The 23,016-nt window shown below is 37.7% G+C and overlaps 4 protein-coding genes across 10 annotated transcripts; 1 reads left to right on the forward strand and 3 right to left on the reverse strand.

The window, feature by feature from the left end:
• Positions 1-61: 61 nt before the first annotated feature.
• On the forward strand, positions 62-12,177 carry LOC140003904 (formin-like protein 3). 7 transcript variants are annotated; one of them, XM_072050918.1, is made up of 14 exons: positions 62-185; positions 355-417; positions 612-680; positions 1,311-1,457; positions 1,624-1,674; positions 1,765-1,832; positions 2,823-2,937; positions 5,161-5,249; positions 6,255-7,260; positions 7,344-7,827; positions 7,943-8,142; positions 9,117-9,352; positions 10,203-11,098; positions 11,687-12,177. In XM_072050918.1, exons 7-13 carry the CDS (start codon positions 2,931-2,933, stop codon positions 11,064-11,066), a joined length of 2,886 nt encoding a protein of 961 aa, XP_071907019.1. In that variant the 5' UTR covers positions 62-185; positions 355-417; positions 612-680; positions 1,311-1,457; positions 1,624-1,674; positions 1,765-1,832; positions 2,823-2,930; the 3' UTR covers positions 11,067-11,098; positions 11,687-12,177. The 7 variants fall into 7 exon arrangements, with proteins under 7 accessions (XP_071907019.1, XP_071907013.1, XP_071907014.1 ...); XM_072050912.1 differs by having other exon boundaries at positions 2,823-5,249; XM_072050913.1 differs by having other exon boundaries at positions 2,823-5,249; positions 11,788-12,177.
• A 2,515-nt stretch (positions 12,178-14,692) lies between these two features.
• LOC140007343 (putative late blight resistance protein homolog R1B-17) lies at positions 14,693-16,720 on the reverse strand. Its single transcript, XM_072050078.1, has one exon. It carries the CDS (start codon positions 16,718-16,720, stop codon positions 14,693-14,695), a length of 2,028 nt encoding a protein of 675 aa, XP_071906179.1.
• A 2,365-nt stretch (positions 16,721-19,085) lies between these two features.
• LOC140007344 (putative late blight resistance protein homolog R1A-3) lies at positions 19,086-19,922 on the reverse strand. Its single transcript, XM_072050079.1, has one exon. It carries the CDS (start codon positions 19,920-19,922, stop codon positions 19,086-19,088), a length of 837 nt encoding a protein of 278 aa, XP_071906180.1.
• A 391-nt stretch (positions 19,923-20,313) lies between these two features.
• On the reverse strand, positions 20,314-22,686 carry LOC140007345 (putative late blight resistance protein homolog R1B-17). The gene is made up of 2 exons (XM_072050080.1): positions 22,273-22,686; positions 20,314-22,131 (listed from the first exon to the last, which is right to left on the reverse strand). The coding sequence occupies exons 1-2, from the start codon at positions 22,684-22,686 to the stop codon at positions 20,314-20,316; spliced, it is 2,232 nt and encodes a 743-aa protein (XP_071906181.1).
• Between the last annotated feature and the right edge of the window lie 330 nt (positions 22,687-23,016).

Here is a 23,016-nt window from a genome sequence, read left to right on the forward strand (position 1 = left end):
GTGGCCTCCCAATCCTACAAACACGTCATTGCTTCGTATTGCTGCAGGTGTTGAGCTGCATGGCATGCGGACCTGTGCTGCTGACAACTTCTTCACTCTCAATGGAAGCGAAGGGAATATTCCTTCAAGTTTATTCTCCTTCTTGTTTTTGCTAGCAGAAAAACGAAGCCCAGAAACTCCCCAGTGTAAGAACTAATTCTATATTTTTGGGGTTAATTCTCGATAGAAGAGAAGGGAGTATTCCTCCAATATTATTCTCCATTTTTAACCACCATGATTCTATATACTTGAATGCATCTGTCACAACTCCTTACTTTTTTTCCCCTCTTCTTGTTAATTTTTATTTGCATGCAGGGATAGTTCATTCAGGGTTTGGTTGTGCTAGCTCAAAACTAGTAGACTCAGAAACTCCTCAATGTAAGAACCAATTCAACATTTTTAGAATTAATTCTCAGTGGAAGATAAAGGAATATACTTCCAGGATTATAGATTTTCTGTTTTTTGTTTTTAATTTCCTCCAAGATTTTATGTACTTGAATGCATTTATCACACTTCTTACATTTTTTTCCGTCTCTTGTCTACTTTTTGTCTGGGTGCACTCTTCGTTCAAGGTCTGCCTGTGATGGCTGAAAACTAGATTCAAAATCTTCCGAAGGCAAGCACAATTTCACATTTTTAAGGTAGTATTTTTGCGGTAATTTTCGTAATTGATCGATTGACATGCATGCATGTTTTCAGTTAGAGTAGTGTGTTTTATTGATGATGAAAATGTCTGAGGTATTGCTAAATTTTGATGATTTATTTTAATGTGATTGATTGATTGATAGTCATTTAGCATATTTTACTGTGAACATTGTAGTAGATTGAACTTTTGTCATAAGAATAAGGACTAAGGAAATCCTGATGAGTAGTAACCATGGAGTACAATTGTAGCACAATTCTCTAGCAGTCTTAGTGTGAGGGCAAACCCTGCTACCCCCTTATCATCATGCAACAAAAAGAGAAAAAAAAAAACAAAAAAAATTCTTGAATTTGATAACTGTTTTGATTATAAAATCCACCATATATAAAAATTTAGCCTTAGAAAACTTTTTAAGGGCTGTTTATGGTAATTGTTGCAATGGTTTCTATATGCAGTTTGGGAGGTTTATGATGTTGGAGTAGGGAAAATAGCAAGTCTGAAAGGCTAGAACTTTCATTTAGTACTGCCTGTTAAAAGGCTTCATTTGTAGCTTTCATATCTGGTTTGACATTCATTGTTTTAGTACTGCCCATTTATAGACGTCACATGGTTATATTGGGTACAATAGGTCGTCAACCTATTTCCAGGCAAATGTGTACTGGATTTTCTCCATAGATTTTACAATCCAGAAGTGGAGGGAATGAAATCGGTTCTTCAAGCTGGCCTTTGCGAAGACTATCTCGAAAGCGCTGTTAAAGACATTCAGTTGTCAAAGGTGAGTAAATGGTGCTCCTGAGACGACCATACCGTCTTTTGAGCTCTAATGCGCGATGTAACACTTGCAAGCTCTAGTTTTTTCATTTGAGTTTCCTCCTCCCCCTTTTTGGTCACTCAATTTTGAAGATAAACATAACATAAAAAGGAATGAAATTTCTGTGCAGGCAAAGCTACTCGGGAAACGGGTTGCTGCAGAAAATCCTGAAAATGCTCAGGTAGTATATATTCTGGACTTAGCAGCAATTGGACTAAAACCACAATATTGAAAATTCTGAACTCAGGTAGTTTCTCTGTACCATCATTAGGGAAATTCTGTCAGGATGGACATTGGATCTTCAACAGTCAATCAGACAGCAAACATACGCCAAAGAAGGTACGACAATCTGATGGCCTGTGGCAAAGATATCATTTTTTTTTTCAACTTTTTTCTTCATTCATCGCAGATATGAGACTTAGAAGCAGGATATTTAGCAGTCACTATTTTCCTTCCATTCTTTATTTTCTTATTCCATGATAATCCCAACCCAGAATGGGAAAAAGCCTTTCTGCTACATTGCCACTATATACATGCTCGTCACTATGTGCATGTCACCAATTATCAGACAGAGGTTCAACACTCTTGCGTTAAGCCTACCATTAGTTTTTTTGTCAGCTTATTTCTCATCGACTTAAAGAGCACTTACCTCTGTCTAGTTCAAACTAGCAATAAAGGCTGGGCTTCAGCTAGTTGCTAAGTGGCTCCAGTAGATGTACAAAGGGAAAGGAATATTCGTAAATAGTTCCACTGGATGTAGGTTTGATGTTCAAATATTATTTTCCATCTCTTAATGTGCTTTACTTGTCTGTTTCATTCCTGACATAGAATGTGAAAGACAGAAACTATGTACATTCCTTGCTTGTATGTTAACTTCTTTAAGCAAGAAAACCAGAACCAAAAGCAAAATCGTTTGTGCTGCATACTGACTGACAAGTTTGTTAGGGAGTGCCAGATTTGGAAGTTAGAAGAGTAAAAATAAACTTGATATAGGGTCAAAAAACCTTGTCTAGAATTGAATCATCACTGCCACCTGCTACATGCTTCCCTTGTGTTATGGACGGGGAATCTTGGAGCATGCAAGTCAATTTACAATACAAGCTTTGGCCTTTAGGGAGGTTGCATAGCAACTATGTCAATTGCTTGTGGTTACATTATAAAGAGAAAGAGGTTTTTCTTCTTTTTAGTGTTTGAAATTATCCTCTTTTCTCTAGCTTGCATGTTGAGGGAGGTATGTATCATGAACTATTCATCATTTAACCACGTTGAAACTCGTGTTCCTTTTTCTCATAACTAACGGTTTCTTCACCATGGCCATTTTATCACTAGGACGTTCCTTCGAAGGCAGCCTGGTGAAGGGACTTCCCGATCAACAGGTCCTCATCTGATCATTGATTTCATAAAGGCACAGCTGGCTCCCAGACAGGCTCTTAAAGAATGAAAGGTTACACGGCTTAAGCGCCTTATTTCCATTGGTTGAATGCAAGTAAATAAAGCAGCAATCATTGAGTTCTTTGTCCTGTAACTCAAAGCTTTTATGGTACTAAACTTTAAGGAGTTCTTGATATACCAACATAAGACTAATGTAACAGTATGACTTAGATTTATACTTCTATTTGGTTGTCATATGTTCTGATATACAGCTAGTATTCTTATGTTCGCATATTTGGATAGTACAATGAATTTTTTCAATTTCAATATTAGATCCAGGGAGCAATCATATAGACCAGATTGATTGTTCGGGGATGAGTTAGTGAACTTTCCTTGGCCCAATAGGATTTGAGTGTAGCATAATCTTGCTGCCTTTTTCCAGTTTCTGTAATTGACAGCATGCATCATGCAGCATCTGCGTGCCGTTTCTTTTCAGCCATGTCAAGAAAATAGCCAGTTTTATACAGGAAATTTTGGTGTAGGAAAGAGTTCTGAAAATTTGAGTACGACATTGATGCTGTTTATAGTTTAGGGTTGTCTAATTTTGCTTTGACGTATACGTTGGGTAACATATAGTATTAAAAATTTCTAAAGATTACTAGTTTTCAGTGTTCAGCAATTAAGTAATCAAAAGAGATGATGAAACAGAATAGCATGCAAGAAAGAGTACAAAAAACCTAAAGATCCCAACTATGTATTTACCATGTGGGGTTTAGGCTAGGCACCAAAAAGTTTGAAAATGAGCACATCATAGGAAACAGAACAATGCTAGTCTCCAATTGCCAAAGTATTTCAATATACACAGTCAAAATATCATTCTACACCTAATTCGGTGTGTAAATATGCACACTCAAAATTATTATTCTTTAGACACTTTACATGTCTAACTTAATCTTTCACAATATCTAACTTTAACTTCTCAGAAAACACAGCCTTTTTGCAACATCTTTGCACCTCTAGGTATAGAGGTTTTTTTTATTTCATGAAAGTAAAAGTTGTAATCCGACACAAATAAAATCCAAAAGACAGGAGGATTCAGAAAAGATGAAAAAAAAAAGGTGAAATGATCATTTTTTTCGAGTAAAACTATGTAATTAAAATATTCAAAAAACAAAAACTAGTATTCAGCCTTTTGCAACTTCTTTGCACCTCTATGTTTACAGGGTTTCTTAATGAAAATAAAAGTTGTAATCTGACACAAATGCAACCCAAAAGACAGGGATTCAGAAAAGATGAAACGATCACTTTTTAAGTAAAACTGTCTAATTTTGAGTTAGATTAGACAGATGATTAGAGACGTCTCTTTAATATTAGTGTATATATAACACCTGATAGATGGCTTGTTGTTCGTATTTTTAGAACTTTATTTTCTACCTGCTAGAAAAATTATAAATTAATAAACAATAGAGAGATAGGACCAAAAAAGAAACAATTATGGATATCTAATTTTGGAGGATTCTCAAATCTTAACAGAAACCAAAAAAGAGGGGAAAAAAATGTATACAAAGTCTACAGTGGCCACCTACAGCAAAGCTTAGAGAGCTAGAGGTCAAAATTATTTTCTATTTTGCTCTCTCCCTCTCGCCTCTGCGTAGTTCTCTGCACCTTTGTCTGTTCGTTTATCTGAAAGATATATCTGTATTTGTCATTTTCCGGTCTCTTTTCTTCTCTTCATTTGATTCTTTGTGCCTCCGAAAAACCTGAAACATTCCAACGAACAAAAATCCCAACTGAAAATAAAATCTGACACAAAAAATTTCAAACGTTTTCTGCAAATCCCCTTTTTGCCCCCTTATTGCATCAGAGAAAGATAGCTTGGTTTATGATTGCTTCATATATTCAATCTCCCAACTATCTTGAAACATTTGTGGGTTTTCAAATTCAGCCGAAAGGGATTTCTGGGTCCTCATTCTTTCTTGTTTTTAAGGACTTTTTGCGTTTGTACTTGGGCTTCTTCTGCATGTGCATGGTTGGGATTTTTTGTCTCGTTGGATGAAAAATAAAAAAGAAGAGGCCAACAAATCTTTCCTTTTTGGCTTGCCCGATCCTCGAATTATTGTGTTTCTCTGCATACAAATATAACAAAACTGAAAGGGGTTTTGTTTCTTGAGTTTGTTTGTTTGATGAAATGACAAGAAGTGAATTGTGGGAATGGCAAAGGCATCTTGATTATCAATGGACGTTGGAATGTCCCGTACAAACTTTCTTTTTGTTGCTTTTTTGTGCTTTTTTGCAGCTAGTAATTTAAAGGGCATTAGGAATTTTGCAGAGGCCTTTAGTGGCAATGAAGTTTCTTTGGATATTGAAAAGATAGATTATGATAAGGTATGAGCTTCTTTTTATGTAAATCTTGATTCAATTCCTGCGAAAATGGACATAAAAACACACACTACACAAGACAAAAGTCTTTTAGTAGCGTAAATTTGATTTCTGTTGCAAGAATTTGATGCTTGGGGTGTGAATATTACCATTCATGGGTTGGTAGTTTCTTCTTTCTTAGAGACTTAATAGTAACTCTTATATTAACAGCTCAGTTTGCCAGACTTCAGAGTTAGCTTCATCTTAAATTTGAGTGACTCTTTTAACATGTAGAATGAGAAAGACATGAACCGTTACAGCCCACATAATAAAGTAAACAAAATTCTGTGTGTGGTGGTAACCAAAGTTTTTAGCAACTAATTACTAGTAAATGCTTGAAAACCTTGATAAACTGAATATTATTTTGGATTATTGCATAAATGACACTGTTAAATTGGATAAGTTTCTGTGGCAACTTGCCAATATTATTGCTAGGTCTGCAATGTTTTGAGTTGGACTTCTACGTACGGTCCTATTTCAGTCATTCTTATTTATGAAATTTCATGTTTCTAAGTTCTAGATTAATACTTTAGGATGAATCGAATCTCTCGCAATGCTGGCCAAAGCTATGGGTAATGTAACCAAAAGTTTTTGTAAACTTTGATGAGGGATGGAAAATTTTGGGATACGCAGTCAGGCTGTATATTTTGTGTTGTTATATCTTGTGCGATACTGCAAAATAAAATATTGGTTATTATACTGATTATTGTGGTAGTGCAGTTTATAGGACTATTTCTAACCGGAACTGATTTTTGTCTAACCCAATCATCAATGCTACCTTCCAGTCTATACGTTGTGCTGAAAATTTCAGATTACCCCTTTAAATCTCAGACATAGCATAAAGTGGACAACTGCTTTTTAGCTAATAAAAAGAAGAGGAACAGGATTGCATTTACTAAAACATATTCAGGATGAATTCCAAGCTTTACATATTTCAATGTCTTGTTCATTTAAGATGTGACTGTTTCACAGGCAGAAGATGTATGGATACAGTGTAGAAGAGAATTGAAGGAGTGCCTTCAGTTTCTTGAAAGTTTAGAACTATATCTCTCTCAGATACCAGAGCCTTATGAAAATCCAACATTGCCCGTTGATTTGTTGGCTAAAAGAATTGTACAGCAGACTATACCCAATTTAACTTTCCAAGATAAGCAATTTCTCTTTGAGTGCTTAAGAAAGAAGCCATTGCAAAATCATGAATCTGGAAAAGAATTTGGTTCCAATACTCAGTTCAATAAGTGCCCAGAGCTATTTTCGAGTTGGTCCTCTGCTCCCAGAAGGTTCTTAAGACATCATAATCATCATGTGCTAAGCCTCGTTCAAGCCCCAGGTTCTCCAGCTGCATCGCCACATCACGCTCCAGCACCATCTCCAGTGCCTGCTAGTTCTCCCTCCCCAACTCTTCATTCCCCTTCTCCAGTTTTACAGCCACGTTCACCAGAACCATCTCCTCAACAAAATGTCATCCATTCTCCTCTACCATCATCCATTGTTGGTCCTCCACCACCTCAAACTGGTGCACCAGCTCCTTCAGGAAATGGCTTGGACAGAATTTTTGGCACTGCAGCCATAGCTGCAAGTGCAGTGGCATCGCCACATCACGCTCCAGCACCATCTCCAGTGCCTGCTAGTTCTCCCTCCCCAACTTTGCATCCACCTTCTCCAGTTTTACAGCCACCTCCACCAGAATCATCTCCTCCGCAAAATGTCATCCATTCTCCTCCACCATCATCCATTGTTGGTCCTCTACCAAGACCTCAAACTGGTGCACCTACTCCTTCAGGAAATGGCTTGAACAGAAATTACGTCATTGCAGCCATAGCTGCAAGTGCGGTGACAGGTTTGGCTCTTATTGTACTGTTCTTGATATGCTGTATCAACAAGAGAAAAGAACAAGTTGCCCCTGGAAATGGACAAAAGAATGAAAAAAGAGATGAAAAGCCTCTTCTAAACTTCTGCTCCAGTGATCTTTCTGCTGGTATTTTTCAGTAACAATCAATTATCCTTTTCCAAATATCATTCTGTATTCATTTTTATGACTTGTATACTTTGATTATCCAGGTTCTACTCAGAAGTCTCAGAATATAGTAGCCTTTAATAACCAAAACCTCAAGATGTCATCTACTGTCAGCAATATTCCTTTCGCAGTTAATGTTGTTGATTCATCAACTGAAACTCAGTCAACAAAACTGACAAATGATGCATCTGAAAATGTTAATTCCTTATTGCCGCTTCCTCCAGGAAGACCAGCACTTCCACGGCCTGGACCACCACCACCTCCTCCCCCTAAACCTCCAGCTCCTGCCCCTCCTCCTCCTCCAAAAGTGGCTCGACCTCCTCCTAATCCACCAAAACCTAGTAACTTGGGAAGGCCTTCTCCTCCTGGAGCCAATAATCCCAGAAGTTCTTCTGGAGGCAATACAAGTGAATTGTCGGGTGAATCTGATGCTCCAAAAGCTAAGTTAAAGCCATTTTTCTGGGAGAAGGTTCCAGCGAACCCTGATCACTCCATGGTTTGGCATGATATCAAAGCTGGGTCTTTCCAGTAAGAGTTTATACGGTTAACTTTTGGCTAATTCTGGGTATCTTTATTTTAGTAGACGTGTCATGTGAACTGTAGAATTTTTTATTTTTTATTTTTTATTTTTGTGAATTTACAGGGTTAATGAGGAGATGATGGAATCCTTATTTGGTTATGTCCCAGCCGAAAAAGGCAAATTTGAGCACAAGAGAAATTCATCTTCTGAATCTTCAGTCCCCTATGTTCAGATAATTGATCCGAAAAAATCACAAAATCTTGCAATTCTTCTTAAAGCATTGAATGTGACAACAGAAGAAGTGATTGATGCTCTAAAGGAAGGTCTCTCTCTCTCTCTCTCTCTCTCTCTGTGCTCTTGGACGTGTCTGTGAAAGTGCATCTCATCTGCATCGATAGGGTGTCGATTTTGTTTGAAGTCTTTGTTGACCAGCACTTGGCACTGACGTTGTATTTAAAGAAAAACTGAACACTCATACCATGTAGGTAGTCTTGATATTTGATAGTTTATTCTCTTTGGTTAAGTCTCTTCTCCTCCTAAACTATCATTAGGTTCTCTATGATGACTATGATGACCGGACTTCAAAGTAACTCTGGAAAATAATGTGAAGCTCTAGCCTTATTTCAAGATAAAACAGTATATGCTCGCCACGGTTAGATTCTGAAGATTCCATAGTGATAATGGAAGTTTCAAGTTGATGACACTTTTTTCTAGTATTAATAACTTGGTATTCAATTCTTTGTCGATTGGCTAATTCTTGGTAGTGGTGATTCCATCTGAAACACTAGCTGAAAGTAATCTTTACGCTCACAACAACTTTTGTAAACAGCAGGTTGCTGCTTTATTTCCCCTTGTGGTTACCAGAAAAGAATTTCTGTTTCATGTTCTTTTAATTTTACCTTCCCAGGTTTTATTGTGATTTCAATAGTCCAGATTGAGTAACAAAATTGAATTTTCATCACTCAGTTTCTACATTTTTTTTCCTTGTTTTTGGTATAATGAATAGAGTTGTTTTTGTTAGTGCAATATTTATCTTCGATATTGCTCTTGCCCATAGATTCATGAATACTGTGTGGATGTCTTTGTCCCTCAACCAACTTATATTTACTGATAGAAATTATTAAGAGAAAGATATGGAGTTTGAGTGAATCATTTGGATTCAGTCTTGGCGACTTACCTATGTGCGAATTATATCACCTGAGCATGTATGAATTCACATTCTGCACTCATTCACGTTTTGTTATGGGTTTATGTCTTGGCTGAAATAATTCAACGTTGTGTTTGCCAATCAAATCAGGTAATGAGCTGCCAATAGAGCTTGTTCAGGCATTACTGAAGATGGCACCTACAACAGATGAAGAATTAAAACTGCGGTTATTTAGTGGGGATGTCTCTCAGCTTGGCCCTGCTGAACGCTTCCTGAAAGTCTTGGTTGAGATTCCATTTGCCTTCAAAAGGATGGAATCATTGTTGTTCATGAGTTCTTTTCAGGAAGAATCTTCTTCCATCACGGAATCCTTTGCTACTTTAGAGGTTAGTGTAAATTGATTTACAAATTTAGATGTCTGACTAATAATGAGTCATCTGTCTTTCCATTTCCTGAAGTCCCATAAACTGTCCACAAAGTATCTTTTTTCTTCTTAAAAAGTTACAACGAAAATACTATGTTAACTCAATTAGTTTGTATCTACTTGCTCTTTCTGTCCAATGACTCCGAGGATACACTAACAATTTTATGAATAAGAGGAAATACTGTTGCGTAAAATAGTTTAGAACATATCACAGAAAATGGTGAGAAAAAGAGGAATTGTGTTTGGTAAGTAAACTAATACACCAGATTTCAAATTAGATAATATAAAAGCATACCCTCATGTATGCATTACACACTATCATGCTTTGTCCATTTACGACCAACATGATGTGTACTAAAATCTAAAATAGTTGGCAACATGATCGACGTTTACCTTTTGGCTGCCCTGCTGTTGTATTAGGTTACCCAAGCTCTGAAAATTAATTCAGGGAAGTGCAATGCAATTTGTTTACTTGTCAAAGTCTCACTGATTCAAAGACTTTATAGTGTTCAAGTTTTTATTATTTTGCACTTGGGAAATAATTCTGGGATGGCATTTAATTTGTTGGCTATTATATGTATAGCTGTGGTCTATCTGAAACTTTCCTATTTGCAATTGGTTGAGAAATATTTAACTGGAACAGCTCCAAAGTAGCCTTTTAACTTTTATGCAGAAAATGTACGCTCCAGAGCATCTTGTTATTTTCAGTGGTTGCTAAATGATTCAAAAAATCATGATTTTCATTTGTTTCTTTTTAAGTAAAAATGTCAAACTAATTCTTTTAAATGTTTCTCCCACCATATGTGTTGCAGGTAGCTTGTAAGGAACTGAGAAACAGCAGACTATTCCTGAAACTCTTAGAAGCAGTTCTGAAACTTGGAAACCGCATGAATGATGGCACTTACCGTGGTGGTGCAACAGCATTCAAGCTTGACACTCTCTTGAAACTGTCAGATGTAAAAGGAACTGATGGTAAGACCACACTCCTTCACTTTGTTGTTCAGGAAATCATCCGATCTGAGGGTCTAAGGGCTGCACGTAGATTAAGAGAAAGCCACAGCATGTCCAGTGTGAAAACAGAAGATCTAGTGGAGGAATCATCAGAGGAAACAGCTGACTACTATCGCAGCCTTGGTCTTCAGGTGGTATCTGGGCTGAGCAACGATCTGGAGAATGTACGAAAGGCAGCACTTATAGATGGTGACGACCTAGCTGGAGCAGTTTCCAGTCTTGGGCAATCGTTTGTAAAGCTTAAAGATTTCATAAACAATGAAATGACGAATGTTGAGGAAGACAGTGAGTTCCGCACTACACTGACTAATTTTGTGGAGCATGCTGAAGCTGATATCACAAAGCTGCTGGAGGAAGAGAAAAGGATAATGGCTCTTGTGAAGAGTACAGGAGATTACTTTCATGGAAATGCAGGAAAGAATGAGGGCTTGCGCCTCTTTCTTATTGTTCGTGATTTCTTGGTAATGGTGGATAAGGCATGCAGAGATGTTAGAAGCTCAACAAAATTGCCAGCCAAGACCCCTCGAAAAGAAGCGCTAGCACCATCACCTTCTGAAGAATCCAATCGCGAGTCCTTGCCAGATTTTCGGCAACGATTATTTCCTGCAATCAAAGAAAGGCATATGGATGATTCCAGTTCAGATGAGGATGACAAATCTCCTTAGTATCCAGTACCAGAAGGTACTTTAGCTAAAGGGTAAGCAGAGAACAAATTAAAATTTTCTTCTCCATTTGTGAGAAATCAGACCTCTTAACAGGTCTTTTGATAATGTATCTCAGGGCTTCTTGTTATTAACAATTTTCTTGCTTTGGCAGTCCAAGTGTTTAAGAGTTCAATTGAAGGGGATAATGTGGTAAGGATGGGATCCAAAATAATGCTCACTTTACCAAATATTTTGGGGACTTAGGACTGCAATCACTTTAATTGAGGTTGTCACGAAATAAAAGTCAATTGAAACTGCATCACTATTTTTAGCCTGGCAATGAACATTTTGGAGAGCTGAGACACTTGGGTGTATGATTATATGAAGAAAACATTTAAGTGTTAATCATTGTCTTATAGAAATTGATATGTAGTTTTTTTGGAGCAGTAATTTTATGTTTGATCTGTTAATGTTTCATATTGCTAAAGGAGAAGGAAAATGAAATCGATGTTGTAACAGTCAATAATCTGGTGACCTATTCTGTGGCTGGACTATCGTTAAGATACTTGACTGGTAAAGTGGTTGCTTTTGTTGATTGTCCACAGTACAACTCAGAGTCCTTAATTTCCTGGTTAATTCAGGTGGAAATGAACTTCTGCTAGAAGTTTTTATTAACTGGAGTCCTCAAGTTCTGAAGGTTCACAACTCTCCTCTAAAAGATTCTCGGATCATTCGTTTACAGGTGCTCAAATAATCTGTCGATCAAGTACGTGAGGCTTAGCATCTTGTTTTAGTCCTCTAAATGGATATTGTTTCTCAAGAAAGAGGATGAGACTCTGCCATTGGGCTTTATCCAAGCACTAGAGGGGCAATGTGAAGAAATCACAATATTCCTGCTGTTATTTAGGTGTCAGTTGAAAGCAACCTTGTAATTATGTTTCTCTGTTGTGTTGCACTCAATAGATATGCAATTTGTCGATAGGTCAAATTCACCCTTGTCCACAGCAGATCCAAGATTTTCTTGGTCTGAGGTACTGATCTTCCTTAATCTCAGTCCCGTTGTGTTGTCAAGACAATCTAATTGTTGAACAATCTATATTGCTTGCTATCAGCTTCTCACTGTTTCTCATTATTTTTCTTATTTATTGGTAGCCTATTGTTGCAATTGACTGTGATTTGATGCAAATGCTTGTGTTTGTATGAGCTTTTGAACATGTGATTGCAAGTTTGAGAGATTACTTTCAAATGGATGGTATCCATGACACCTGCGAAAGGTGACACTCATGCTGTCATGCATACCCTGAAATGGAGCAGGATTTTGGTTGGAAGGCCATTTAGGAAATAATTGTTGGGACCAAAATGAATATGAAACTTTTTTTTCTTCCATGATTTTTGGCTTAGTATGCCTTTCTGTGTTCTAGGAGTAACTTTCTTGCAGTAAAATCTTTGAGCCAAAAGAACTCTTGATTATGAATACAGCTCGTGAGTTATTAGCATCTTTATACAGTAAGTACTATGTTTTTCGCTGTTGAACATATTCCTGCAGAATTGGCGATATCTTGCTTGTAAGATCTGTGTAAAATTCATTTTATTGTTAACCAGCCAGACTTCTTCAAGGACGACTTTCTTATGATCAATAGGACTAGCTCAACAATGGCTTGGCAGGAAAAGGTAGGTTGATGAAATTAAAGGTTTTAGTATAGCATAATTTTAGTTTTCTGACCGAAATGCCGGTCGATTTAACATGGCATACTTAGCCTACAATAATAAAATTATAAAGCCACTGATATTACACATGTAATAGATAGTGTTATATTGAAGAATGAAATAGACTTGTAAAATTAATAAAAATTGCAAAGTACTGCCAGTCAACAATTCCTCGGTATTATGCAAAAACCAAGAAACCATACCACAGGCATTTTGAGTAGGTTGACGAAAAACTCTATTTACATTTGAGACGCAACAAATCTCGGATTGTCAAAGTTTGAAAATGGAATCTGAAGACACTATTAAATGTTGTTCGTGAGTGATTTGGAATTGAAGATGTGAAGACTCGTCAAAGTGGAGATTTGTTGACCAAAGTGCCTCATCCCACTATTCATCTTCTAAGGCAATTTTCTTCTTTCTCCCTCTATTGTAATATTTCACTTTGGTATCAGAGCTGCACAAACTTCACTGAGAGATATAGTAGCCTTCCCGTGGAGTAGAGTGGTTTCAAGAAATTCAAACTCCTCAGGAAGTGATCCCAATAACATCAGAGCTAGATCTTCATCTTTGAATGTTTCATCCATGTTCATTAGATCAGTAACCAGCTGATTAAAATTGGTAATATGATCATTCATTGTGGTACCTGGAACATAGGTGAAGCGAAACAGTCTCATTTTCATATGGAGCTTGTTGCTTTTCTTCAAAAACTTTTTTTCTAGCGCCATCCACAATTTATTTGCAGAAGTTTCCTTTGAAAATACATACCTCTGCTCCCTTGAAAGGCACGATCGAATTGTACCACATGCTAATCGATTGATAGTCTTCCAATCTTTCTCCTCAACATCATCTGGTTTCTGTTCTTCAATAGCAATGTCTAGACCTTGTTGGAAGAGAGCGTCTAGAACCTCACATTGCCACATGCCGAAGTGACCGGTGCCATCGAAAATCTCCACTGCCAATCTCGTATTTGTGACAGCAGTTCTTGCCCAAATAGACGGTGATGAAACTGCTGCCGAGGTAGACGTCGATACTTTTGTACTATTTTTCATTTCGGTTACAAATATTCTTCAATAGCAACAATGAGCGGACCCCACAAGATGAGCAGACCCTACAGGTTGACCCCACAGATAGGGCCTACTGGCCCTACAGGCAGACCCCACTGACCCCACAAGTGGACCCCACAGGCAGGCCCTATCAGTCTCACAGGTAGGCCCCACAAACAGGCCCTACTGGTCCCACAAGCAGCTCCCACAGATGGACCAAAGTCCAAGGATATTTTTTCTGATGTGAAAGATCAAATTTAACTACGCCCACAGAGCATTTTCAAAATAACCTCAAACTCTGATACCACTTGTTGTGCATCAGATAATAACTACACTCTTTTATAGGTGAATAAAGAGTGAAGTATTGTACTAAAAATTACACGATGGTTAATTCCCAGGAAAGATTGAAGGGGTCACAAACAGTCCCGCTTAAAATCCAATCTCCTTAGACAGAATTACTCTACTAATATAATTTACTAGCACAATATAACACTATAACCCTACTAATATAATTTACTAGCACAATATAACACTACAGCTATATCCTATAATAGCTATTAAAGAAATAAATAACAAATAAAAAATACCAAAATTTAACAAGGTTATACAGCTATATCCTATAATAGCTATTAAAGAAATAAATAACAAATAAAAAATACCAAAATTTAACAAGGTTCGGCCAATAACGCCTATGTCCTCAGACACTACCAAATTATATTTCACTAAGAATATCTACAAAGTAAAATATTACAACAGAGAGAGAAAGAAGAAAATTGCCTTAGAAGATGAATGGACAATTTTGGGATGATTCCAAGATGAAGAGCCAGGGCCCTTATTTATAGTTAGGAAAGGCCTTCAGCCCTTCCCAAACTTCCAATGTGGGATGAGGCACTTTGGTCAACAGTTTGGCATTGAAATGTCTTCAGAAATTGATACCACAATAAAAGTTTCCAAGTTTGGGATAGCTATGGATGATGCGATGGAATTCGAATCAACTAGAACAGCCAAGTACCTCAATAGAACTAGTAAACTTGGTTCTCCAAGAAAAGTAGAATCTAGAACTACCTGGCTCAAATCTAACACTCTAACAAGTTTAAAGATGCCAAAAATGAATGATATATTGAACATAGGTCCGTTGTACCTTTTACCATGGCTGAAGAATAGTAGGCTACATATTGTGGGAACAAACAACCTGGACATGCAAAAGTGCTCTGGCTCAGAGTGGATGCATAGGCGCCGTAGATTGTGTTGCATGTTCAAAGTATACAGTTCATCATACCCACATGCCAGCTGCATAAATTTTTCTTCTTTGGCTTTTCTCACACAAAACTCATGTACCAAATCGTGAATTCGACAAGCCTTGATCCTACCAGTGGAGCTTTGTTTGGAAACCATGACTAAGCTTATCATGTAACCATTTGCTACATCCTCGGAGCTCTTGGATTCAGCTTTTTGCACTAATCCATCAGCAACCCATAGCCAAGTCAACCTCTTAGGATTGTGTTCATAATCTTCTGGAAATGCTCCAAAGTACAGAAAGCATGGCTTTATATGATCTGGTAAATTCTTGTAACTCAGATCTAGTGTAGCAATACATTGTTCTGTACTGGAGAGAACGTTTGAACTCAAACTTTCCACAATTTGTTTCCAACCACATTTGTCCTCATTTGCAAGAATTCCAGCAAGAACGATAATTATAAGTGGTAGCCCCTGACACATTTCCAAGATCTGCCTTTGAAGTTCACATAATTCTGGAGGATGTGAATTTTTTCCAGGAAATAACTTTCCCACTAGCAAATCCCAACTCTCATCATGCCTGAGTGAACGAATAAAATGAGGTCCTGCATCTAGTTCACCCAGCGGAGCAGCAATGTTGCGATTTCGACTTGTCAGGATCAGTCTACTTTCATTTCGATTATCTGGCAATGTGGCTTCCAATCCTTTCCATGCTTCAGTATCCCATACATCATCCAAAACTATGAGATATCTGTTATTTTGCAGCCGTCGTTTGACTTCTAGTTCCAGATCTTCTTCACTCTTTTTAAAAATTTTGTCAGGAACATTTGAATCAAGACAAATCAAAATTTCAAGCAGCAGGTTTTTGTTGTGATACACTTGAGAAACAGTACACCAAGCACGCTTATAAAAATGGGACATCACAATAGAATCATTGTAAACTTTTTTAGCTAAAGTGGTCTTACCAAGTCCTGGCATACCTACAATGGGAACAATTTGCACCTGGTTTGATCCTTTTCTGAGTCGATTGATTATAGCTGTTGCCTCATCGTCGATTCCCACCACCACGTCATTGATTGTTGGCTTAGTTCTGTGTGAAGGCATGTGATCGAGTGTCTTGGTAACTTCCTTAACCTTGACACCAAGTCTTTTGGTCTCAGAAATCTTTAAGGCCTCAGATTTGATGATTTTAATTTCTCCTGCAATGGAATCAAACGACATTGAAAAACAATCTACACAATCTCCAACTAGTACGGAATCCACGAGAAACTCTTCCCTGTATGCCATGTCCACCACACGATCCCAGAGTGATTGGAGCTCCTCATCTTCATTGCGCAACTCCACAATTTTCCCCAAGAAAGAGGGAAAGAAGTCAAGCTTGTCCTGGATTATTTGAACTGTACGACCGACAAGAGCAGCTGAGCCAGCCTGAGAACTTTTCAGATCCATCATAGACTTTGGAAGAGAATCAGTAAGGGCCAACTCGTTAGTCCTGGGAAAGTTGAATGGTGATGTTCCCAGATATTTCTCGGCAATTGTTGCCTTTATGAACTTAATGCTTTCCAGCAAACATGAAGGCACACGATACAGTAATAATCTTTTGCAGCCAATCCAATGTAGCATTCCTGACTGAGGTGTCCAGTTCTCTACTCGCATCAACGATCCATCTGAAATAGAGACATGCTGCATTGACAGCGGCAGATTCAGTGTGAGTCAATAAAGGTCCCAATCGGTCATCTTTAATGCCGTGCAGTGTGACGAAACAGATAAAGTTTTTCAAGAATGTTAGCTTCTCATTAAGGGCTTGTGTTGGTTCTGCTGCACCTTTGAATGGAAGATCTTCAAAAAGAATAGTTTCACGGAAAGCCTCAAGAAAAGAATGAATCCCATAAGATCATCTGTTTTTATCAGGGAATTACTAGACTGCCTTAATAAGCGATAGGAGAAAATCAAGTACCACTCTTTTATTTCTGCAAAAGGAAATTCCTTAATAAAACAACAGGCCAGATTTTCCAGATTGTGATCAGTAACACCATCTTCCATCTCTGAATGAGTAAGACACAAGGAATGGATCTCCTGTCCGGTTTTGGAAATGGCAGCTTCAAGCCCAACCAGCAGAGTTCCTAGACTTGCATCATCATTGTTGCCCCACTTCTCGCACACATAAGGAATGATTTTAACATTCCTAGCGCCACTTTCAGGGAACTGAACTCTGGAGAAAATGAATGGACTGCACATCTCTTCTTCGGCAACTACAGATCATCCAAGATGGAAGAAATGCAAGTAAGACTACTGGAGGCCATCTAATAAAAGGATGATTAATAAGGTAACCAAAAGTGAATCCAATTTAGAGATGAAATGAAACAACTCCAATATTTCTGAGGAAGGAGAAGAAATCAAGGGATAATGGTAGGAAGATGAAAAAAGTTATAAAACTTTAATCCAGAAACTAGTAGTATATAATCACTACTAGCAACTAGGAAAACTCAGAGCCTAGATGTTAGATTGGGGGTTCATTTAAAGCGCTTCCAACCAAGTAGGCAAGCACTTGCTGGATACTCCTTACTTCTGGTCGAAAATGAAAAAAGTCACAAATAATGACTCGATTGCACTTGCTCATGCATCTTGTACTTGGTCCAAGTGCTTAGATCAAAACAAAATGGAGCGTTAAAGTTTACAATAACATTAAAAAAAAAAAGGAAAGTCAACGACTAATTAAACATAACTTATTTATGTTTTTTATATTAGAAATTTTGATATATGTGTATCAATTTTAATCTATATTATAAAATTAGTATTAAATTTTTTAACCTTTTCATATACTTCATCCTATACTACAATACATATATATATTTATTATTTTGAATTGAAATATAAACTCCTACATAGCATGAATCAAAATACTAGTATATCAAAATTTATAATATAAAAAACATAAATCATAACTAATTCATTTTCTATGATTTTAGGAAAAAAAATTTTCTCCCATCGTGTACCCCTGAAATTGTTGAGTACTTATAGAATAGTGTTTTTCATAAATTTTAATATAGATTAAAAAACATATGTGCAAGCAATGCTTTTAGATTTTAGAATTATTAAAAACTATCATCCTTTCCATCTCTTTTTACTTGCCAACTGACCATCTGCTGCCTCGTATGATTTTGGTACCTCCTACCACAATGCTATCCTTCCTATCATCTTTTGCCACTTATGCCATATCCCCACAATTCCCTTCTTTTTTTCCTCCTCTCTCCTATCAACTTTATAGTTCATCTTCCTTCTTTGTCTTTTTCACCATTTATTAACTCTTTATTATTCCCTTCCCTCTCCTTTAACTTCCTATCCTTTCTCCTCACCATTCTCCCAAATCCCTTGGATAGCTGCCCAATCTCCATCCCTTACACTCAACCTCCTCCATTGCATTTTTCCCTACTCATCTCTTCTTCTTATACCTGGTCAACCATAAAAAATTAATATTATAGTTTTTTTATTTGAGATATGTTGTTCTATCAAAAATCTCGTTAAATTCAATATTCCTTTACTTCATTGATGACACTGTATAGACTTGTAGTATAGATTACAGGTTTCTTTTCTTGATTTGATGTATTCGATTAAGGGACAATCCTTTCTATAGTGTACATTCTTCTTTGAATCAATAAAAGATTAGGATTTACATAAATAAAAAAAAAAGGAAATGACAAGCAATATAAATCTGATCAATAGAATTAAGTACAGAGCTACGGATATTGGTATAGACATAGCCATTGGTCATTCATTGCAACTGATCAATAGTACTAAATAAAAGCTTTTCACTAAATTTTCATCACCATGACTCCTTTATACTAGTCTTCAAAGTAATACAAATTGAAAGCAACACGTTTCAGCCTGAGGAGCAAGACAAGGGAAACTTGAAGCTGGAAAGCAACTTTACTAGGTCGCAGTCCTTCCTTGGCTCAAGTTTGCAAAAGATGATGGATTAAGATTCAAAAGTCGGAGTCAGAAACAAGTTTACTAACCTGCTAAAGATGCACTTATATTGCAGTTTGCTTGGCGTTCAATACTCTGGAGGATAAACTATGAGCTTAACTGGGCTAGTCTTTTTACTCTTTTGCTGCAAAAGCACTTCCAATTGTTGTTGCACAATTCTCCTGGCAGATGAAACTACCGAATCCTTGGTATGTTCAACTTTGATCATCTCGAGCTTCTTCATGTGAACAAAGTCAGATGGGATCCGCTCAAGTGTTTTGCACTGCTTGAGAATAAGGCATTTGAGTTCTGGGAAGTCATTGGCTTTAGCGTCCCAACGCGTTAAATCTGTAGCTCCAATGAAGAAAACTTTCAGAGAAGGAAAACCCCCTTGTTTTGTCTTCCAATAATCTCCCTTAAAGGCATAGTCCTTCAGCTTGAGCTCCTCATGATACAGAAGATTTCCGAGTATAGACATGTAGTCCCAATTTAGACTTGTGTTATGCAGGCTTAGCCTTGTCAACCTTGGTGGGAATTTGTGTGCCTGAGGAAGGGCAAGTAGCTTGGAGCTCACGTCATCACCGTATAGCTTCAAATTTTCAAGGGAATTCAGTTCGCAAAGACAATCAAACAAACTAGACTCACCATTGGCTTCCACAAGATTGTTTAACTTCCCACATATTCCAAGCTTCTTAAGGTTTCTAGCCCTTTTAAACACATCTTTTGTAAGACTTTCAGGTGAAACTGTAGATAGAGTTTGTAGGTTTTCACCACCAGGAGATTGCTCCAGACATTTAGGCAAGATTGTGGAGGTATTAGTATGTAGATACCTTAGCTTTGTCATCGACCAGATGTCTGCTTGTATGTCAAGAGTGGAGGATGTGGTGTGAACTACAAGAGTTTGCAAGTTAAGCAAGCTAGACATTTTTCTGGGAAGGACTGTTAGCTCGCAACAGATGGCAATAAACTTTAGCAGAACAAGGTTAAGCAGTTGGTCGGAAAACGAGTTCCAGGGAGCTTGATGGACAAGATATCCAACACTCGGAGTAGTTTGAACAGCTTAAATACATCTGAGCAGAGATGCCCTATAATAGCACAATATAACACTACAGCTATACCCTATAATAGCTATTGAAAAAATAAATAACAAATAAAATACACCAGAATTTAACGAGGTTCGACCAATAATGCCTACGTCCTCAGACACTACCAAATTATATTTCACTAAGAATATCTACAAAGTAAAATATTACAACAGAGAGAGAAAGAAGAAAATTGCCTTAGAAGATGAATGGATATTGCCTTAGAAAATTGCCTTAGAAGATGAATGATATATTGAACATAGGTCCGTTGTACCTTTTACCATGGCTGAAGAATAGTAGGCTACGTATTGTGGGAACAAACAACCTGGACATGCAAAAGTGCTCTGGCTCAGAGTGGATGCATAGGCGCCGTAGATTGTGTTGCATGTTCAAAGTATACAGTTCATCATACCCACATGCCAGCTGCATAAATTTTTCTTCTTTGGCTTTTCTCACACAAAACTCATGTACCAAATCGTGAATTCGACAAGCCTTGATCCTACCAGTGGAGCTTTGTTTGGAAACCATGACTAAGCTTATCATGTAACCATTTGCTACATCCTCGGAGCTCTTGGATTCAGCTTTTTGCACTAATCCATCAGCAACCCATAGCCAAGTCAACCTCTTAGGATTGTGTTCATAATCTTCTGGAAATGCTCCAAAGTACAGAAAGCATGGCTTTATATGATCTGGTAAATTCTTGTAACTCAGATCTAGTGTAGCAATACATTGTTCTGTACTGGAGAGAACGTTTGAACTCAAACTTTCCACAATTTGTTTCCAACCACATTTGTCCTCATTTGCAAGAATTCCAGCAAGAACGATAATTATAAGTGGTAGCCCCTGACACATTTCCAAGATCTGCCTTTGAAGTTCACATAATTCTGGAGGATGTGAATTTTTTCCAGGAAATAACTTTCCCACTAGCAAATCCCAACTCTCATCATGCCTGAGTGAACGAATAAAATGAGGTCCTGCATCTAGTTCACCCAGCGGAGCAGCAATGTTGCGATTTCGACTTGTCAGGATCAGTCTACTTTCATTTCGATTATCTGGCAATGTGGCTTCCAATCCTTTCCATGCTTCAGTATCCCATACATCATCCAAAACTATGAGATATCTGTTATTTTGCAGCCGTCGTTTGACTTCTAGTTCCAGATCTTCTTCACTCTTTTTAAAAATTTTGTCAGGAACATTTGAATCAAGACAAATCAAAATTTCAAGCAGCAGGTTTTTGTTGTGATACACTTGAGAAACAGTACACCAAGCACGCTTATAAAAATGGGACATCACAATAGAATCATTGTAAACTTTTTTAGCTAAAGTGGTCTTACCAAGTCCTGGCATACCTACAATGGGAACAATTTGCACCTGGTTTGATCCTTTTCTGAGTCGATTGATTATAGCTGTTGCCTCATCGTCGATTCCCACCACCACGTCATTGATTGTTGGCTTAGTTCTGTGTGAAGGCATGTGATCGAGTGTCTTGGTAACTTCCTTAACCTTGACACCAAGTCTTTTGGTCTCAGAAATCTTTAAGGCCTCAGATTTGATGATTTTAATTTCTCCTGCAATGGAATCAAACGACATTGAAAAACAATCTACACAATCTCCAACTAGTACGGAATCCACGAGAAACTCTTCCCTGTATGCCATGTCCACCACACGATCCCAGAGTGATTGGAGCTCCTCATCTTCATTGCGCAACTCCACAATTTTCCCCAAGAAAGAGGGAAAGAAGTCAAGCTTGTCCTGGATTATTTGAACTGTACGACCGACAAGAGCAGCTGAGCCAGCCTGAGAACTTTTCAGATCCATCATAGACTTTGGAAGAGAATCAGTAAGGGCCAACTCGTTAGTCCTGGGAAAGTTGAATGGTGATGTTCCCAGATATTTCTCGGCAATTGTTGCCTTTATGAACTTAATGCTTTCCAGCAAACATGAAGGCACACGATACAGTAATAATCTTTTGCAGCCAATCCAATGTAGCATTCCTGACTGAGGTGTCCAGTTCTCTACTCGCATCAACGATCCATCTGAAATAGAGACATGCTGCATTGACAGCGGCAGATTCAGTGTGAGTCAATAAAGGTCCCAATCGGTCATCTTTAATGCCGTGCAGTGTGACGAAACAGATAAAGTTTTTCAAGAATGTTAGCTTCTCATTAAGGGCTTGTGTTGGTTCTGCTGCACCTTTGAATGGAAGATCTTCAAAAAGAATAGTTTCACGGAAAGCCTCAAGAAAAGAATGAATCCCATAAGATCATCTGTTTTTATCAGGGAATTACTAGACTGCCTTAATAAGCGATAGGAGAAAATCAAGTACCACTCTTTTATTTCTGCAAAAGGAAATTCCTTAATAAAACAACAGGCCAGATTTTCCAGATTGTGATCAGTAACACCATCTTCCATCTCTGAATGAGTAAGACACAAGGAATGGATCTCCTGTCCGGTTTTGGAAATGGCAGCTTCAAGCCCAACCAGCAGAGTTCCTAGACTTGCATCATCATTGTTGCCCCACTTCTCGCACACATAAGGAATGATTTTAACATTCCTAGCGCCACTTTCAGGGAACTGAACTCTGGAGAAAATGAATGGACTGCACATCTCTTCTTCGGCAACTACAGATCATCCAAGATGGAAGAAATGCAAGTAAGACTACTGGAGGCCATCTAATAAAAGGATGATTAATAAGGTAACCAAAAGTGAATCCAATTTAGAGATGAAATGAAACAACTCCAATATTTCTGAGGAAGGAGAAGAAATCAAGGGATAATGGTAGGAAGATGAAAAAAGTTATAAAACTTTAATCCAGAAACTAGTAGTATATAATCACTACTAGCAACTAGGAAAACTCAGAGCCTAGATGTTAGATTGGGGGTTCATTTAAAGCGCTTCCAACCAAGTAGGCAAGCACTTGCTGGATACTCCTTACTT

Source organism: Coffea arabica, chromosome 5c (assembly GCF_036785885.1).
Source record: "Coffea arabica cultivar ET-39 chromosome 5c, Coffea Arabica ET-39 HiFi, whole genome shotgun sequence".
NCBI lineage: Eukaryota > Viridiplantae > Streptophyta > Magnoliopsida > Gentianales > Rubiaceae > Coffea > Coffea arabica.

Coding starts and splice junctions, on each gene's coding strand:
- LOC140003904 (XM_072050912.1), top strand. CDS start 5,100: ATGGACGTTGGAATGTCCCGTACAAACTTTCTTTTTGTTGCTTTTTTG. Junction 7,261..7,343: donor CTCCAGTGATCTTTCTGCTG/GTATTTTTCAGT, acceptor TTGATTATCCAG/GTTCTACTCAGAAGTCTCAG. Junction 7,828..7,942: donor ATCAAAGCTGGGTCTTTCCA/GTAAGAGTTTAT, acceptor GTGAATTTACAG/GGTTAATGAGGAGATGATGG.
- LOC140007343 (XM_072050078.1), bottom strand. CDS start 16,720: ATGCAGCATGTCTCTATTTCAGATGGATCGTTGATGCGAGTAGAGAAC.
- LOC140007344 (XM_072050079.1), bottom strand. CDS start 19,922: ATGTCTAGCTTGCTTAACTTGCAAACTCTTGTAGTTCACACCACATCC.
- LOC140007345 (XM_072050080.1), bottom strand. CDS start 22,686: ATGTGCAGTCCATTCATTTTCTCCAGAGTTCAGTTCCCTGAAAGTGGC. Junction 22,132..22,272: donor TGAAGATCTTCCATTCAAAG/GTGCAGCAGAAC, acceptor CTGTCAATGCAG/CATGTCTCTATTTCAGATGG.